At 44.0% G+C, this 20,712-nt stretch overlaps 1 protein-coding gene across 1 annotated transcript; it reads right to left on the bottom strand.

The window, feature by feature from the left end:
* Positions 1 to 1,571: 1,571 nt before the first annotated feature.
* On the bottom strand, positions 1,572 to 19,152 carry isoc1 (isochorismatase domain containing 1; the record flags this gene model as incomplete). The annotated part of the gene is made up of 5 exons (XM_083641971.1): positions 1,572 to 1,730; positions 4,143 to 4,259; positions 9,884 to 10,087; positions 14,965 to 15,084; positions 18,895 to 19,152. 5 exons carry the CDS (start codon positions 19,150 to 19,152, stop codon positions 1,584 to 1,586), a joined length of 846 nt encoding a protein of 281 aa, XP_083498097.1. The 3' UTR covers positions 1,572 to 1,583.
* Positions 19,153 to 20,712: the final 1,560 nt, after the last annotated feature.

Here is a 20,712-nt window from a genome sequence, read left to right on the forward strand (position 1 = left end):
CAGACGCTGAAACCATGCTGTATTCAACTGCTAATGCTTACATAACTACTAACTCTACAAACTAACTCTTTTAGACAGAGAAAGCACACATTATATTAGTTCTTTTGAGATATTGTGTGTTCACAAAATCCTAACAGAAAAGAATCCTCGGCTCTTGAAAGATGAGCCAGAATCCTCAAAAAAAAAACCTTGGCAGAAGCTAACTACAGTATTGAAAAACGGCTGGCAGTGAATGTGTTAAGAACACACTGGTGAATCCAGCCACTAGACTACAGTCATATAGAGAGCCACAGTGAAACGTCACTTCCTGCTTTCTCCCTGTACCAGCGCTGCGAAAAATAGGAATGGCGGTGGACGGAGAATAAGGTTACTTTTTTGATCCCGTTTGAATCGTGCCACGGGGCGCCAACGCTAATTTTGTCAATTTAAAACATAACTTTGCATGTCAAGAAAGTCACAGTTTGTCGTCAAACTGAAACGTAGCGGTTAGTTTCGTATAAAAACTACATAGCTCGTGGGAAGCTCGTGGCATGTCGCCGGTCTTCAGCTTTGCATAGAGAAAGTGACGTCACTTAGGCGACAGTTAGGGATGTCACAATATATCGTCCCACAATATATCGCGATATCAAAACGTGACAATATGTATCGTTGAGATTAAATCTCATATCACAAGAAAAAGAAGCTGAACATGGTGGCACTGATCTGCATCTGATTGCATGCTCGCTCTCCTTTTCATTGCTTTATTTGAACAGACGAGGGACGTTACAAACACGGAGGATGAGAATGGTGAAATTACTCAAATTAGCGTGGAGGATGCCCCCTCAACTTACAAATCGATCGCAATAACATATTGTTAAAATATCGTATCGTATCGTTATCGTTAACCCAATATCGTGTATCGTATCGTATCGTGAACTGAGTGTATCGTGACACCCCTAGCGAAAGTGTATGTCGTCTTTCTGATTTAGAACTTCTAGTGCAACAGTTTGGCGACAAACTGCGACTTTCTTGACATGCAAAGTTACGCTTTAAATTGACAAAATTAGCGTTGGCACCCCGTGGCACAATTCAAACGGGATCAAAAAATTAACCTTATTCTCCGTCCACCGCCATTCATATTTTTCGCAGCGCTGGTACAGGGAGAGAGCAGGAAGTGACGTTTCACTTTGGCTCTGTAAAAAAGTCTTCCAGTCTGTTCCCCCTGCAATGCAGCACACACCTAAAAACACCCAGTGTTTGACAAGCAGCTGAAACACTGAAATCACAGAAATTGACCCTGACCTCCAAATGTGTGCGGCGTTTTCGACTGGTCACTCCGCACACATTTTGGAGATCAGGGTGCAATCCCCCCCCCCCCCCCCCCCCTCAGTTCAAGAAAATCATGCTGTATGCATCCAGGCAAAGGGCTTTCAGAAACAACAAAAACAACTTTGCAACAGTGGTTACGCTAGTAACAGTATGTAACAACTTCACTTTCATAGTAACAGTATGCAACAACTTCACTTTCAGTCTTTGATTTGAAAGAGTCCTCTGAGTCCAACTTGAAGTGCCATGTCCTCTGTGGACTCTGTATGAGGAATGGGCTATACCTTGGAGAGCAGGCCAGACTCTGGCGCGCTGGCTTTGATGATGCTCTGCACCTCTTTGAACTTGGGGTGCTCTTTGTCTGCCACCAGCTGGAGGAGGACAGCCTCACTGGTGCTGATGATGACGCCCACACGAGCCATTCTCTAAGAGGAGGGAGAGGGGCAAAGGTGTGAACACGTCATTGTGGCAGTCTCTATGTTTACTGTACATGCAGCCAGGCCTCAAAAGGATGCTCTGTCTAAACTAGTGGTTCTAAAAGTGGGGTCCCGAGGACCCCCAGGGGTCCTTGGGGGGGGGGTTCCAGGGGGTCCTCAGCAAAAACGGGAATAACTTATTTTCACTGTAATTTAGGGCTGTCCCGAATACCATGTTTACGCGGAGATAAAATCGATAATAATCGAAGCTTCTACGCCGGTCTCTGGGGATGGGGGGGGGGGGGGTCACACACACACACACAAAAAACTTTGGTAGTGTTGTGCGCGTTCTCGGCTGTGGCGATCCCGCTAGGCAACAAACATGTTGTAGGCGGAGAGGAGAGGAGAGGAGAGGAGAGGAGAGGAGAGGAGAGGAGAGGAGAGGAGATTGCTGATTTGAGATTGCTGATTTGAGCGTAGACTACCATGGCAACGATTGAAGCTTCGAAGCGTAGCTTTTTTGGGGGCAGTCCTACTGTAATTCCATCCATAAGTAACACAATGACAGGACTATTTTGGTCCTGGGTTTCATACACCTTCTGTAATAAAACATCTAAAAGCAAAACTTTGATCAGATGGGGACCCTGACAAAATCGATTATAAAAGGGAGCAAGTGGTCAATGTTTGTTTGTTTCAATTTTTGTCCCACTGATGATGTCGTAGGAGGCATTGTGACATCACTGATGATGTCATCAGACTGATGATGTCATCAGTGATGTCATAAGAGCAAAACATCTTATGACATCATGACTCACCATGAATCATGAATCACTGATGACGTCATAGCACTGATGTAAACTTAAGGGCCACACACACGCGCGCACGCCAATAGAGCAGGCGCGGCCAAGCTGCGTATGCGAGCTGCAGGGCCAGCTCGATGAGCTGCAGGGCGGGCGAGGCCGCGCAGCGGCCGAGCCTAAAGCTGGGAATATGCTTGATGTTTGTCCCGGCCGCACAGAAATGAGAGACACGTAATCCTGACGAGAAAACGTGTGGAGCTTTTATACTCTGTGCGGTTTCTGCTCACGGAAGTCTTGAAAACTCCACTTTGTCCGCCCAGCCGCGTCCGCGTAGTTACAAAATTCGGGGTGTGCACAGCCAGGCGAAAAGCGTCCGCACAGGAGCCTTGTGGAGGGGCGTGTCTGCTGATTTGACATCACTTTTCCGCACGGACAATCGCGGTCCTCGCCGATGCAGGAAGCCTAATTCCAGCTTAAGAATCGAGCCCGCGAGATGCCTAGTCTTATCAAATGGGGATCCGTGGTCTAATTTTTTGTCAGTTTAGGTGCCATTCAAGACCAAAAGCATTTTTGGAGCTGCCAGCGTCTTTCTGCAATTCATTCTCTATGTAAGGACGCGCTAAGCGTGCTCCTCTTTTAATGAACGCACCTGGCGTTTAGCGCTGGTGGCGTCTGTTGTTTTTGGAGGAGCGCTGTGGGCGTTTTAAAGCTGAAAAAAGTTGAACATTAGAGGAAAAGCGCGCTGCTCGTCATTTTCCCTCATCCTACCTTTTTTCCTTCCGAGGGATCCTCCAACCTCCGCTTCTGCCAGAATTGGCAATAATCTGTCTTTCATGTTGACAGTGAACAACATCAAACAGACAAAACCAGCAGGCTACCGTCCGTGTGGTCGCTGTGTTCTGATCTGTACTGCACGCGACTGCAGGTGAAACCAAAACGGAGCAGAAAAAAACCGTTCCGTGCGCTGTGTTTTGTGCACAATGGAAGCGCTCTCGACACGATTTTCATAGAGTTCTGACTGAAAAAAACGCTTTTGGTGTGAATGTCCCCTTGACCTGAAAACACTGGAATAGGCTTGGGCTGATATTTGAAATTGAATTGATAGATATTGATCATCTCGCCAGTCACAATCATTTGTGAGTATCGCCATTATCGACGATCAAGACAATGTTTCTGTAAATGGCAGAAATGAGCTAATGTTTCCTCCAATGCTTGAATAGGAAGATCACATTTCTAGGTCGTTAATAATTAATAAAATATTATTATTATTATTATTATTATTATTATTATTATAGGCAAGAAATTTGATGAAATTTGGAAGAACGGTGATTGTGCAAACTTCAATGGTGTTTCCACTGACATGGGCAGAGTACGGTATACAGAATTTAATTTCTGGGTTTAACAGTTCCTTTACATTTACAAATAAGTCTTCACAAATAAAGAGACTACAAACAGTAATGATCTGCTCTTTGGTTTTGAGTCGAAATCACTTAAGTCTGCTTAACAAAGGCTCAATGCTAGGTTATGATGAGTTTCTTTTACATTAGCTGCATCGTGTACATCATTAGGTGGACTAGTTGGAGCAGATGTCTGAAGTGGGGCTGCAGCAGCTTGACTGTACCTCCAGAGCAAACATCCTGTCCATCATGCTGCGGGAGGACGTGGAGTCCGCCACAATGTGGACCTCGTAGCCTCGGCCAATCAGATCCAGAGCTGTCTGCTGGACGCACACGTGGGTCTAGACGGGACAAAGACATATAAGACGTATAATATATAATATAATATATAAGACGTATAATAGAGCCATCCATGTTGGGCTGTTCTGAAGAAAGCACAACAGAAAAGGGTGTGAAGTGAACTGGGCTAGGGCATTCACGACTAGTGAATTTTACTAGTCGACTAGTCGTCCCTAAAGGTAGTCGACTAGTCTTTTTTTTTTTTCTTTAAGAAAGAACATGAGGTATTTACACGACATACATGGACTATCATATCCCATATCCCCCACAAAGAACATCAAAACACAACAAAACAAAACAAGAAAACTGCATAAGATACACAATAATCCAAGAACAAACAAGACTATTGGACAAACAACCAAACAAAAACAATGCATTCAGCTCCTATCCTGATAAGCCTAATGACACTGGGGTAAAAAGTTCTTAAAGTCAAACTCTGTATGTGGTTGCCATATTTTGGGGATGTCTAAGAATCTGCCTTTGCTCTTGTAGTAAATGTTATCCAACGTATGGTAGCTTGAGAGTTCATTCCACCAGTGAACTACAGCTGGGGGATTGGATGCTTTCCAATTTAAAGCTATGCATTTCCTAGCTGCCAACAGGGCAAGATCTATGTATTTACTTTGAATGCATTGTTTTTGTTTGGTTGTTTGTCCAATAGTCTTGTTTGTTCTTGGATTATTGTGTATCTTATGCAGTTTTCTTGTTTTGTTTTGTTGTGTTTTGATGTTCTTTGTGGGGGATATGGAATATGATAGTCCATGTATGTCGTGTAAATACCTCCATGTTCTTTCTTAAAGATAAAAAAAATAAAAAAAGATTTAAACGACTAGTCGACTACTAAGCACAGTGTCGACTAGTGGTTTTACTAGTCGACTAGTCTGTGAATGTCCTAGGCTGGAGTGAATCAACCTCCCCTCCTCCTCTGACACATGAGCAGTTGCCAGCCACTTCTTTTCACCTGACAGCGGGGAGCTTCACCGGCAGAACGTAGCACGTGGGAGGATCACGCTGTTCCCACCAGTTCCCTTCCACCCCGAACAGGTGCCCCGACCGACCAGAGGAGGCGCTAGTGCAGCGACCAGGACACATAGCCCCCAAACCCCAGACACAGCCAATCGTGCCTGTATGGACGCCCGACCAAGCCGGAGGAAACACGGGGGTGTGCGAACCTGCGACCCTCGCATTGGTAGGCAGGGAATCTACCGCTTCACTACCCGGACGTCCGGGGTGAATCAACCTTGAACTAGTGTGGAGTGGACTGCAATATCACACTCGAGCTCGTGCTGTTGTCTAAAATGCTTCACAGCTGCTCTAATCAACAAAACAAACACCAGCCACGTTACATTGAACGTCATTCACAAAGCGTAACACAAGTTGTGTTTCCATTACCCTCAGAAATGCGCAAAATCTAAATATCGCAATAGAAATTGGGTAATGGAAACACGTGAATTTCGAAAAACCTCCCAAATATCGCAAAAAGTTTTTTCGCTCTCATGAGGTGGTTTTTCAGACGTGTCGATATAGAAGTTTATCGCAAAAGTGTAATGGAAACACATTTTTCGCATTTGCACGTCATGTGACCCATATTATCCCTTGGAAAAGGAGCGGAAAATAAGTTTGGTAAGTAAGGTTCGATAGCCGTGTCAAAACCTCCGCAGCAAGTGGAAAACTTTGAAGCAACGCTACCTAGCAGAAAGACGAGTGTTATGCAAAAGCGTAGCCGGGCAAATTAGATAATGTTTAATGGCAGAAATCGGTCCATGGTGACAGCAGGCTGCCTGTGTGCGCGCATTTGGCACAGCGGCGAGATGAGAGGATGAAAAGCACACACTGGTGCGGTGGTGCTGTCTGAAGTGAATACAGTGACTGTGAGTAGGCTAATACATTGCACACGTTTCAGGTGCAATTATAGAACCAAATCAGCCTTTTCCCCCCTCCATCTCTAAATCGGACCAGTTGTAGGCTATTAGGCTACCTTTTTTCCTCTGCCTGTCGCGCTGACTGCATTCACGCAGCCAGCAACATTTTGCGACTCATTTTCTTTTGAATTGATAATCAGGCTCGTTTATATGCATTGTAACTTCATGTTGGGATTTGCATTGACCATTGGTTGGATTTGAGCATGCAGGGGACGGGATATGGGGCAGATCCCCGTGCGTAATCACTGTGGCAGCTGCTGCAACGGGGAATCACTCAAACGCAACTTCAATGGAAACGCCTACAAGTCGCAATTGTACATTGTCGAAGTTGTAGAAATATCGCAATTCTTTTGCGAAAAACTGTAATGGAAACACAGCTACAGTTAGGATACCGAGAGGGCAAAGATGGATTTATTTCCTAACATAACTTTTGACTTAAACTATGAATGCTCGTCAGAAGAGGACGAGGGGGAGCAACATTCTTCTGTGGAAACCTCCAGGTTTGCTCATATTTCACCTGCAGAACTTGACGATTTGGAGAAAAACACTGTGAGACAAACAACGGAAACGTGCAAATCAATGTGTATGACAAAAAGTAGACAGCCTGCAGTTAATTAGGCTGATTAGGCTACATTTTCGGCAAAGCAGAAAGCTGAGGGGACTATTTTTGTTGGCGGAGGAATAAATAGAGAAATCGTATATTTTCTCAGCTTTTTGTCATTTTTTAAATCAGCTTTGTTTAATAGAACTGTTGTATAAAAGCAATATCACACTCGAGGTCGTGCTGTTGGCCGTGATTATCTTCGGCACCCGGCCTGCGGCCTCGTGCCTACGACCGAATCACAGCAGTGACGATATTAGCCAACAACAGCACTGTTGTTGGCTGTCTGTCCCCAGAAAACAGAGCGAAATGCATTTTTTAGGCAGCGGGGCGTGGGAGAGATTCACCTGCACCCAGAGAACACACGTGCTCTCGTCTTGCCCGGGGGGAAGGAGGCTTCTGGTGCTCGATGTCTGGAGGTCTGGGGGCATATCTGACGGCTGAAATGTCCACGGTGTGAGGGCTCACAAACCAGATCACTCATCTAGCTGACAGGAGAAGTGATTTGTGTGTCTGGCGTAGGGTTGTCAAAAGTATCGATAGTATCGAAAAGTATCGATACTGAAAATTTGAATCGGATACAATACTCATTTGCAACAGGTACCGATAGTATCGAAAGTATCAATACTAAAGGATTTAAATGGATACAATACTCATTTGCAACAGTTTTGATACCGTAAATGCTTTCTTTTAATGAAAAAATCAGAGATTTTTCCCTCCCTATCATTGGTGGCTATCTGTTGCTTTAACAAGCTAAACGTGTTCTGAAGGCTATAGAGCAGGGCTAATCTGCTGTCCAAGTTCAAAGTTTGATCAGGACTAGATTATAGAGAAGTGTGCGTCTGTCCGTCCATCTGTCTAACTTTATTTGTATGCCTCTTGATGTGTCGTCATCGAGCCCCTTCCCGTGGTATCGAAAATGGTATCGAGTATCAATATTTTCCTGGGTATCGGTATCGAAGTAGAAATTCTAGTATCGTGACAACCCTAGTCTGGTGAAAAGAATCCTTCAGCTTTGACTGGCTGTCAGGAGTCCATCTGACAGTGCGTCTCGTCGGGTAGAGCTGCTCGTGCAGTGCTTTGAGGCACCAGGCTAGAGCCGTTTGATGGAGCTTTTCCCTGGAGGGAGATCGTTGCTTTGCTCCGCCTGCTGGATTTCGTGTACAATAACTGTTGCTTCTTCTGGGCAACTCCGGAAGTGCAGTAGCATTTCATAAGGTCGACGAGAGCGCCATCTATCACATCACGGTGTAAACACGGATTGACGTGATATCACGTCAACGGCGGGGGAAAGTGTTCAAAGCTTTTCCGTGACTTTTCAAGGATTCATAATCAGTGTTGGGGGTAACTCATTACAAAAGTAACATATTACATGTAATATATTACTTTTAGCAGTAACTCTGTAATATAACTTATTACTTATAGGATTTCAGTAATATTATACCAGTTACTTTTTCAAGTAACTCAAGTTACAAATTGAGTTACATTTTATTAAATCAAAGCACATAAAAAAAAGATACAATCATTTCCTAATCAAACTGTGTGTTTTTATGCAAATAACCACTATAGATGACAATAACAAAGGAAAAGAATAACATTTAGAATTTTGGATTGTTTACACTGACTTCAAGGCGGTTGAAATTATTTTTTGGGATGGTTCTGGGGCGGCGATGTCATTCTGCTGCTGCTGTTGTTTTGGTAAAAGTAATGCAAAAGTAGTGTAATAAGTAACGAGTTACTCTACACAGAAAGTAATATTGTAAAGTAACTTATTACTTTCAAATGAAAGTAACTAGTAATATGTAGTATATTACATTTTGAAAGTAACTTGCCCAACACTGTTCATAATAGAATTTCCATGTAATGTGAGGCGGTGACTCTGAATCAACAGCAGAAACTATCACGACACAGGACAGATAGGACACACCTCTTTATATTGGATTTAGGTGCTTCTTGTATTTTATATAAATATTGTTATGGAAAATTCATGATTTATTTCAATAGCTTCCTTGTAATGTGATGCCGTGTGTCAAAACTAAAGCAGTATCAAATCCCATAGAAAGAGGTGTGTTATATGTGTTGTTGGAGAAAAATATAAGTTCCATTGGAGAAGAGAATTTTATTCTCTATCATGTGTCCAGTGTAGTAATCATGTCTCCTGTTGATTCAGAGTCTACACGACACATTCAAGCTATAACAGCTTACAGAAAATTAATTTGCTGATATGTTACATTACGTGGAAGATAATCCACAGAAGATTACTGTAACAATTAATTTCATTACACACATCAAGATTCCATGGTTTTCCAAAACTTTCAAGGATTTGACTAATTCCATGACTTTTCCAGGTTTTCCATGACCACGGGAACCCTGGTCATCGCCCTTAGCAGAGAGTGGAGCTGGATTGGAGATGGATAAGGTCAAGCTGGAAACTGTACATGTCAAAAGATCATGTTAAGGTGCGTTCACACCGACCTATTAAAGTTTTTTGCTGGCGTCGAGTTTACATACAAAGTCAATGCAAACGAGCGATTGAGCGTATATTCGCCTGGGAGAAAAATCGTTGGGCGTCCGAGCGGCAGAGACAGAGCGATAGGGAGAAAATACGCTCGTCGCCCGAGATTAAATATCTCAACTCGAGCGAAAATACGCTGGCATCAGTCGCTCGCCGCTCAACGCTGATTGGCTGCCGTGTGAGAGCGAGTCAAGGATCCCACTGGCTTGGAACAAACCGCTGGTTTATTGTGTGGCAACAAACCGCATTGACAGGCTGACAGCTGACATGAAGTGAAGTCTGTCCTACCGGAATGGAGCTCGCATTAGGAGCACGCTGATAGGCTTTAGCTTGTAAACAATGACGGTGGCTCGTAGTGGACAAACAGCATGACATTGCGTAACGTTATATCCCCCACATGTCCGTCATTTCGTGTGCCTGTTGATGAGCGATTTAAACAGAGCGACAGAGCGATTCCAAAGGGTTGAATCAAGCGACAGAGCGAAAAATAAATATCTCGGTGTGAACGCACCTTTAGCAGTAATGATGTTACAGTGATGTGCTAATGCTAAGGTCACGGCCTGAAGTGTGAAGGATCTTCCGCATTACCTCGACTCCAAACAGCACCACGCTGCGAACGGCCGGCAGCTCTGCCAACACAGCCTCGGCCTCAGGGAGGACCATGGAGAACCTGGTCTTGGGGAAGACCAGCTTAGCTCCCGTCAGGTCCAGCTCCTGAACAGTGCTGCCGAGCCCTTTAGGGTACTGCTCCGAAACGATGAGCGGAATCCCCAGAATAGCAGCCCCCTGGAGCTGGAGAAGAGAGGAGGAATTAGAATAGCAGCCCCCTGGAGCTGGAGAAGAGAGGAGGAATTAGAATAGCAGCCCCCTGGAGCTGGAGAAGAGAGGAGGAATTAGAATAGCAGCCCCCTGGAGCTGGAGAAGAGAGGAGGAATTAGAATAGCAGCCCCCTGGAGCTGGAGAAGGGAGGAGGAATTAGAATAGCAGCCCCCTGGAGCTGGAGAAGGGAGGAGGAATTAGAATAGCAGCCCCCTGGAGCTGGAGAAGGGAGGAGGAATTAGAATAGCAGCCCCCTGGAGCTGGAGAAGAGAGGAGGAATTAGAATAGCAGCCCCCTGGAGCTGGAGAAGAGAGGAGGAATTAGAATAGCAGCCCCCTGGAGCTGGAGAAGAGAGGAGGAATTAGAATAGCAGCCCCCTGGAGCTGGAGAAGAGAGGAGGAATTAGAATAGCAGCCCCCTGGAGCTGGAGAAGAGAGGAGGAATTAGAATAGCAGCCCCCTGGAGCTGGAGAAGGGAGGAGGAATTAGAATAGCAGCCCCCTGGAGCTGGAGAAGAGAGGAGGAATTAGAATAGCAGCCCCCTGGAGCTGCAGAAGAGAGGAGGAATTAGAATAGCAGCCCCCTGGAGCTGGAGAAGAGAGGAGGAATTAGAATAGCAGCCCCCTGGAGCTGCAGAAGAGAGGAGGAATTAGAATAGCAGCCCCCTGGAGCTGGAGAAGAGAGGAGGAATTAGAATAGCAGCCCCCTGGAGCTGCAGAAGAGAGGAGGAATTAGAATAGCAGCCCCCTGGAGCTGGAGAAGAGAGGAGGAATTAGAATAGCAGCCCCCTGGAGCTGCAGAAGAGAGGAGGAATTAGAATAGCAGCCCCCTGGAGCTGGAGAAGAGAGGAGGAATTAGGGGAAGAACAATGGGCAAATGTAGGGATGCACCGATACCACTTGTTCACATTGACATTTGGGTACTTTGCCGATACTGAGTACCGATAGTTAATGAGGGGTCGACCGACATGTTTTGTTTTTTGTTTGTTTTTTTATTTAAAGGAGAATTACACATTTTTACAACCTGGACTCTCATTTCCAGCTTTAACTCATTCTCCACCAATGGAACGTCATTTAACACGTTCACTGCCATTGGCGAGTCAACTCGTCAAGCAGAAACCAACGGTTGACTGCCAATGACGACTCAACTAGTCAAAAAAAAAAAAAAAAAAACATTTTTCTATATAAATATGGGAGCCACCGAACGTGTACAACCCATTCCACCGACCCACTAAGTGGCGACAGTGCTCTCCAGACTAGAAAAAGCCGAGCCAAAACTGCAGGGGAACGCGCGAGGAAACCATTCTCATACTGTAAAATGGATTGGCGAAAACGCTTTCGCTTTCGCGCATTATCGCGCTGGGAGCTGGCGGTGGGGGATTGCAAATTTGCATAATAGATTATGCGTGCAACACACTTTGAAACACCGGCAGAAAGCCCACAATCGCACGCAGCTTCATTCCAGCTGAGCTCACAACCGAAACGAACGAGCCCCATGCAGACTCGCCCAAAGAGCAGCCGCCAGCAGCCAGGCAGCACAGACAGGCAGAGCCTCGCTTGTGACAAACGCTGCAAAGCCACCAGAGACACACCCACGGAGGGAGGAGTTTGAAGGAGAGGGGGGTTTCCTGCTGCTATGGAGGAAATTACTGTTCAAAACTATTGTTTAGATGTCTGACGTCTTACGCCAAAAATAAATGGTTAAAGTGACTGTTCTATCGAATTTCACAAAAAGCCGTTTATCTCAGCTTAAATTTTCAGACGCTGAAACCATGCTGTATTCTACTGCTAATGCCTACATAACTACTAACTCTACAAACTAACTATTTTAGACAGAGAAAGCACACATTCTATTAGTTCTTTTGAGATAATTTGTGTTCACAAAATCTTAGCAGAAAATAATCCTCGGCTCTTGAAAGATGAGCCAGAATCCTCAAAAAAAACCTTTGGCAGAAGCTACCTACAGTATTGAAAAAACGGCTGGCAGTGAATGTGTTAACTCATTGAGTGCCAGCCACTTTTGGAGAACGGACGCTCCCAGTGCCAGAGTTTTCAGAGCGTTTTCAGTGATTTCTCGAGGCCCACAGAATATTGTGTGATATTACTATGTAAACACCAAACATGCACAAAGAACGAGCTGGCTCTATTGTATCATCAGCAAAAAAAAGTTTATTGATACCATTTTCCGTTCTTTAGTTATGAGCCGGAGAAGAGCAAATACAGGCGTTTCAAATTATTAGCTGAGATATTCCGCCTTTTGTGAAATGAAGCATTTCAAGCACATTCACTGACTCTGAAGATAATATTTTCTGATGTAGTGACGTGGTTTAGTTGTGTGATGCCCTGCGTGCCCCACCCCGCTCTCCCCCCCTCCCCCCCTCAGCTGCAAACTCCTCCCCACACTAACACACAGCCTAACACGCACCCACTCTATTTTCGGAGGGCTCCGTTTTTGTTCCCAGCGCGATACGGAAATGCCAAACCGGACTGCAGGGAAAGGTTTGGCCCTTCGGCGTCGGGTGCTGCCTTTCTGGCGGCTAATCGTGTGGATAAACTATGCAGACAGACAGACAGAGGCAGAGGAGCTCAGTTGTGTGCGCGGATTGACTGCTGTGCGCAGCCAACGTCAGTTGCAGACAGAGCAATCTATATGGCTCTGGCTGCAGCATGCATCGGTTTCTCTTTGATCACGGCTTTTTCCAGCTGTTTTCCGGACCTTTCTCTAATCTGGAGAGCACTGTCGCCACCTAATGAGTCCGTAAAATAGGTTATACGCCTTCAATAGCTCCCATATTTGTACAGGAGATGCCCGAGGCTTTCATCCACGTCCCACCATCAAAAAACGCATTTGACGTCGATCGACGTCCTTGGCACTCTACGTCACTATTTACTTTGACGTCGATCGACGTCCTTGGCACTCAATGAGTTAATAGCGGGGTGAATCTCTTTCTCACACCGGTGTTACGGTAAAAGCTGTGCCCACGGGCGAGTTTGACCGGAAGGGGAAACAAAATCATTATGGGGTTCATAGTTGAGTATCCGCCCTCAAAGGCATTTATTCGGGTCGGGAGCGGTGAAGATGATAAATTGCAAAAATGCCATTTCCTCCACTTTCTGGTCAGAGACTGCTGTTTTTGGTGAAAACGGCCTACATTCAGGTGTCGATAACTAAAGAACGGATGAAGGTAGAAGGCTAGTGACTTTTTCTGAAAAACTGTGGCGGAGAATGAGTTAATTATGATTTTTAACTCGCCATGAAAATACATTTTTTTAAATGGATGCACTAACGTTATCGTTGCACTAAAAAAGCACCGAGTTGTGTTTAAGGCCCACAAATGTCCTATATTTTTGTATTTATCTCTTTTTTCTTTGCTGGAGCCTATTATTACTATTTTGCTGCTGCTGCTGCAACCAACCCAGTTTCCTCTAACTGTATCTTAAGATGTCAGCTGTGAAAAGAAAACAACAACATGGAAACAGCATACCTAGTCCAGGCATTTTACGCAAATATGTGGGCCAACCTCATTGCAACAAAACCAAACTCAACTGATTTTGTATCCTCAATATGTCCTCAATGAAGGAAAAAAAGTGTTAAGGAAATGTATGAAGGGAAAGTTTTGAAAATGACCTAAATATGATGGTAGCCTATGGAAGCCTATGGAAGCCTTTTTTTTTTAATGTGCCATAAATCTCATCACTTATATCCTGTATGTGTTTTTTGCTTCAAGGAGATTTTTTTTTTTTTTTAATGTTAACACGTTCACTGCCAATGACGTGTTAATACGTCAAAAAAATTTTTTTTTTTTTTTTGACCGTGGGATGTGCATCTAACCCTTTTACATCTCTTATATAAATATTGGAGCCACCGAACGTGTACAACCCATTCCACCGACCCACTAAGTGGCGACAGTGCTCTCCCAGACTAGAAAAAGCAGAGCCAAAACTGCAGGGGAACGTGCGATGAAACCATTCTCATACTGTAGAATGGATTGGCGAAAACGCTTTCGCTTTCGCGCTGATTGCTGGCGGTGAGGGATTGCAAATTTGCATAATAGATTACGGGTGGAACACACTTTGAAACACGCAGCATAAATAAGACCAGAATCGCAAAAGCTTCATCAAAGCTCTCAACCGAAACTCCAAGAAAGGAGCGAGCCCATCCAGACTTGCCCAGCGGCCGCCAGCAGACAGGAGCAGCAGCAAAGCAGTGAGCCTGGTGACGCGAGGTTACAGCAGCAACAGAAACGAGCTTGTGACACGCCCGCTGCGGGCAAGAAGAACACACACGGAGGGAGGAGTTTGAAGGAGAGGGGTGTTTCCTGCTGTTATGGAGGAAATTACTGTTCAAAACTATTGTTTAGATGTCTGACGTCTTACTGATGCCAAAAATGAATGGTTAAAGTGACTGTTCTATCGAATTTCACAAAAAGCTATTTATCTCAGCTTAAATTTTCAGACGCTGAAACCATGCTGTATTCAAGTGCTAATGCCTACATAACTACTAACTCTACAAACTAACTCTTTTAGACAGAGAAAGCACACATTCTATTAGTTCTTTTTAGATATTTTGTGTTCACAAAATCTTAGCAGAAAAGAATCCTCAGGTCTTGAAAGATGAGCCAGAATCCTCAAAAAACCCCTCTGGCAGAAGCTACCTACAGTAAAAAAAAAAACAGCTGGCAGTGAATGTGTTAAAAAATAAATAAACGTTTTTGGTAGGATCATATAGGTAATTTTCAAAATGTTCCCTTCATACATTTCCTTGTATGGGACATATTGAGGATACAAAATCAGTTGAGTTTGGTTTTGTTGCAATTAGTGTGAGGTCAAGTGACATTTTTACTGGACTAACCAGTCTCTGTCCCACGCTGATGATGTCGTCAAAGTACTTGATGGCAGGTCGAAATCTCTCCTGCATGTCACAGCAGAAGAAAGCAGTGGTGGCCGGCGAGAGGTTTCCTAGTGTTGTCACCTGGGGAAAGAAGCACAGGTGTGAGGCTAAGCCATGATAATAACAAGTACACTGACTGGATGAACGAAAAAGCTTCTTTGGACTCAGCATTTTATTATATTTTAATGTATTTATTAAATTCCCCCTCAGATCGTCTTACACTGTTTAGTTTAGTTTAGTTTATTGGACAGTTGATACAATACATGATAACAAAACAAGTCACGCATCATAACAATGTCAAGGATAGCCCAAAAAGTCATAGACTCATTTCCGTTGTGGTCCTCGGTCTCGGCACATAACAATATACATAACCACATATATTCAAACATAATCAACATTACCTACCTACACCATAAAAAGCAAAATCAATCAAATACAACAAAATACTACTTGACTACAGTGACGTACTAGGTTTAATCCTGGACATTTTCTAGGAGCTACGTATTTCCTAACGTTCACCTTGAAACTATTTGGGTTCAGGCTTTGTTTGATGGTCAAAGGCAACTCATTCCATTCCTGAGCTGCTCTCTAAGCAAATGAGCATTGCCCCATCTTAGTTCTGCACCTTGGAGGATGCAGGTTGGCTCTGCTAGATCTGCTTCTGTGGCTGTGTACTCTGGCCTCAACTGGTAGCCAGTTGAGCTCTTGAAAATGGCTTCTCCCAACGTGCTCCCGGGGGCCAAGGCCCATCACAACTCTTAACTAGCTTGTTTTGTGACACTTGTAATTGATTCTTGGATGCAACTGACAGCCCTCCAAGATACACTAGCATAGTCAAAATGACACTGCACTAGGCTGTTAGCTAGTAGTCTGAAGCCCCCTACACATGATCCTACACACACTTCTCCACTAGGTGGCAGCACTACCCTAACCCTAACCCTACTTATCGCTGACCTTTCATCAGCGCAACCAATCAGAGGAGAAGAAGATGCCGCTCGTGCCGCTGCTCACCTCTCGTCCTGCAGATTTGCGCTCCGCTAACCAGATCGCTTTACCTCTACCTGATTTATTTTCACTATAATTCCATCCATAATAAGTAACACAGTGACAGAATGTATGACTATTTTGGTCATTTTCAGTCATTTGTCTTGTTTGTAAGACATCTTATAAGCCATTATTTCATTGCCTGATTTTTCCTTGAACATAAGAAAGTACACAAGTTGCCCACGAGATAGATATATAGATAGATAGATATCTAGATCGAGTACTTCATCCCTGGAGGGAAATACTGGCGTTACAGCAGCAGCAACATCAATGACAGTAACACAACATAACTTATATCAAAAACACACAGAGGTAGGTGTCTAGTAATGTCTAGTAGTGTCTAGGTAACTAGTGTAAAATAATATGACGCTGTGGGTTTTTCCTAACCTGACGCTGCCAGATGGACGGGTTAGCTCCACATTACGTTTCACTAAACCAGTCGATCTGGGAATGCAGTAACCCGACCCGCTGACGGAGGCGGGCACTTTTTCCAAGCTACTTGGCAGGTGATTGGATAAGCCCATCTGTCTATCACCGCTGGTGCGTGTTAACTTCAACCAATCAGATCGCCATGCCTCTGACGTCACGTTTGCGACCGGAGGAAGGTGCCTGTGCCTGATCTCCGTGGTAGTCTATCATTGATTAAGTCCTCACCGTCCTCATCGTCGTAAAGTCGCCTTCGAAGCATGACGTTCGATTATAACGAACTAGTTGTGTGGCTTAGCCTTCCCAAATGTTGAGGGTCGTTTTTTAGAATTTAATACATAGAATTGGGAACGTTACATTCAATTTCATTCAGACTGCGTGTCACTTCCGCGGTGGCAGCCATGTTGACGAGTGAAAAGAACTACAAAGACCATGTACCCACTACTTGCCCAGACGAGCCTAAGCCCGCCTAAGGCTGCCGCTGATTCGTCGAGCCGCCATGGTTCGGCCAATCATCCTAACTGCCTGTGCATGACAAGCTGGATTATGTCGAGAGAATCTCTTTTGATCTCGCGAGGTTATCCATCTTGCAAGCAAGGTTAGGTTTTTCCCTCCTTCCTCCCATATTTTTAAACTCACCAGCCGCCACTGATACACACACACACACACACACACACACACACACACACACACACACACACACACACACACACACACACACACACACACACACACACACACACACACACACACACAGAGAGAGACAGAGACAGTGTATTTTGATAGGAACCTTGAGCCCAATATGTAAATTCATATTTTTTGTAACCTGCACCACGCTCTTTAATTTAACACGATAACGTAAGTGTAACCTAGGTTGTTTTCTGTTACTACAAATTACAGACGTCCCCTAAACACCTCACAGCATCTGCTATTTACCATGCTCCCTAAACGCCTCATGGCTACTGCTGACTGAGGGAAACGTCTCACAGCATCTGCTATTTACCATGCTCCCTAAACGCCTCATGGCTACTGCTGACTGAGGGAAACGTCTCACAGCATCTGCTATTTACCATGCTCCCTAAACGCCTCATGGCTACTGCTGACTGAGGGAAACGTGAGTTTGTTTATCCACTGTCTGCATCGCATGTAGTTTAAACGAGCACCACAGCCAGTTCAAAACAGGGAATGCCAAACTGGCCGTGTAGCGTGGATAGTTAATTTGACTTGTTCAGTCAGCCAGAGCCAGCCTGATCCCCAGTAAGAGGATAGAGATCAATAAAAGAACATCAGATTATTTAAGTGTTTATGCAGTTGAGCTAGTGGCAATTTTGTTAGCGTTTTAGAGTGGGTGGAGTAAGGGGTGGAAAATAAAGTAATCATTTGTAGTGACTCGGTGGCAGCGTTATCAAGTATTAAAACTGGAGCAGGGAAAAATCATCGACATTTAGTGTATGAACTGTTGTATGTTAATTCAAGGTTAGATAGGCAGGGGAAAACTATAAAGTTCATGTGGGTGCCAGCACATGTAGGGACCTCAGGTAATGAGAAAGCAGACAAGGCAGCAAAGGAGGCGATCAGGAGAGATCAGGTGGACATTGACATCAAACTTTCAAAATCAGAGGGGAAGAGTATAGTATGGAGGGAAATAGTTCAACAGTGGCAACAGCAGTGGGATAGGGCAAAAAAAGGGAGACATCTGCATAGTATACAAAATAAAGTGGGAGTGGTGGGGAATAGAGGGGCTAATACTGTAGGAGAGAACAAGAGAGTCATAAGTAGATTGAGAATTGGTCACAGCAACTTAAATGGAACACTTAGTATAATAGGGAAGCACCCAACTGGGCATTGTAGTCAGTGTGAAGTAAGGGAGACGGTGGAGCATGTAATGATCTCATTCAGGAGATATGAAGCAGAGAGGGTGATAATGATGACTGGACTGCAGAGACTGGGACAAATAGAGGCCAGTGTGAAGGCTATAATGGGATGTGTGGGAGCAGTGGAGGGGAAGAAACTAGTCAGTTTTTGAGAGGAACTGGACTGATAACAAGACTGTAATGATTAGGGGAACATTGGATGTATTAGTCCAGAAGGAGGCGGTAATGCAACATGTTGGATGCCAACCGCCGTAAAACCAAACAGAAGAAGAAGAAGCCAGAGCCAGCCAGCCTGCCCTGGCCGAATAAGTTCTGCCACGCCAAACTCCATTCAAAACTCTGGCAATTAGTTGCTAGTCTGACGCCTATTATTCTACCAAAATAGTGTTGATCGCTGAGCCACTTGAAAACATTGAAATGTAATTGACACACGCGCTGCTGTGGTAGGTTGAATGACGTTTGGCGTGAAGTTACGAGAGCGGCGCCTAGCCTAGCAGAAGCAAATGAACGGCTAGCTAGCATGTGAATGAGATGAAGTTGTTCTTACGTCTGATTCCAGGTGCACCAGTCGCAGCTTGCATCGCTCAGAGACGGTGAATCCCATAGGGAGGTCTATGTACTGTCCCCATTCGTCCGAGTACAACTGGAGCATAAACTTCCGACACACGTCAACCTGCTGTCCATAAACACGCAGAAAGCTCTGAGTCAGAACATCACAGCCAGAGCCCGCAGGCACTGAAGACGGCCGCGAGAAGGAGGAAAATGACAGCAACACTGGGACATGACTACTCTGTCCATCCGCCATGATTCGATCAGATGTCTGTGTGTGGCCTGTCAATGGTGTGGCCAAAAAACTCAAATTGATAAGAACTGAGGTATAGCTGTTAATCCATATCAACATCAGCGCACAGCAAATCCGCCATTTTGGCCTGAAGGAGATTACCTCTGATTGGCTGCAATGATTCTCTGCTTTCGTCCCATTGGCGCAAGAGGCGTTTTCTGGGCCAAAATGGCGGTAGCGATGTTGTTAAAAAAAAGCATGCTTTGCCTCTTGACTCCAATACTCTTTGATGGGGGTGTGCTGCCTTCAGGTCTTGTCAGAAATATCACAATCACAACTCGAGGACACCTGAACGACCGACGCAGCCTGTAGTGGGCTGTTCTTCTTTGGCGTTTTACGGCAGCAGTTGGCATCCTTGCATTACTCTGCATCCTTCTGCATGCAACCGTCCAGTTGTCCTAAGTATTGCCGTATTGTAATCAGTGTTGGGTAGGGGTGTCACGATACACTCAGTTCACGATACGATACGTATCACGATACTGGGTTCACGATAACGATACGATACGATACGATTTTAACAATATTTTTTAAAACTTGAATAATGACAATATATGACTGGAAAAGTAGTATTTTATTTGAAATGCACAAATACAAAACATGCTGTTGTGGGAAATTGTTATTACAATAACAACTAGAAAAAACATGAGATTGGAGATAAGGCTTATCTAAAATAGAATGAGTTACACCGTCACTTAGATTTACTTTGAACTAAAAGGTTTCTCAGCAGTATAAATTCTCATTATGCATCTTCAGTTTTTCTTCAAACTCAAACAACAAGACTTGCATCTTCAGTTTTTCCTGTCAAGTAAACAGTTTTGCCAGAAACTCAATTGAATGGTTTCTCTCCTGTATAACTTCTCATGTGTCTCTTCAGAGACTTGTTCAACTGAACTACTTTCCACACATTGAACTTCAACAAACAAAGACGTTTCTTAGCCTATTTTTTGAAAAAAAAAAAAAAAAATCTTTTTTTTTTTTTTTTTTTTTTTTGCGATATGATATTTCATCTCAACGATACATATCGTGACGTTTTACTATCGCGAAATTTCGTGGGACGATATATTGTGACACCCCTAGTGTTGGGGGTAACTCATTACAAAAGTAACATATTACATGTAATATATTACTTTTAGCAGTAACTCAGTAATATAACTTATTACTTCAGTAATAGTATACCAGTTACTTTGTCAAGTAACTCAAGTTACAAATTGAGTTACATTTGATTAAATCAAAGCACATATTTAAAAAAAGATACAATCATTTCCTAATCAAACTGCATGTTTTTATGCAAATAACCACTATAGATGACAATAACAAAGGAAAATAATAATACTTAGAATTTTGGATTGTTTACACTGACTTCATGGCGGTTGAAATTATTTTTTCGGGATGGTTCTGGGGCAGGGATGTCATTCTGCTGCTGCTGTTGTTTTGGTAAAAGTAATGCAAAAGTAGTGTAATAAGTAACAAGTTACTTTACACAGAAAGTAATATTGTAAAGTAACGTATTACTTTCAAATGAAA

Source organism: Poromitra crassiceps (genome assembly GCF_964638095.1).
Source record: "Poromitra crassiceps genome assembly, chromosome: 8".
Lineage (NCBI taxonomy): Eukaryota > Metazoa > Chordata > Actinopteri > Beryciformes > Melamphaidae > Poromitra > Poromitra crassiceps.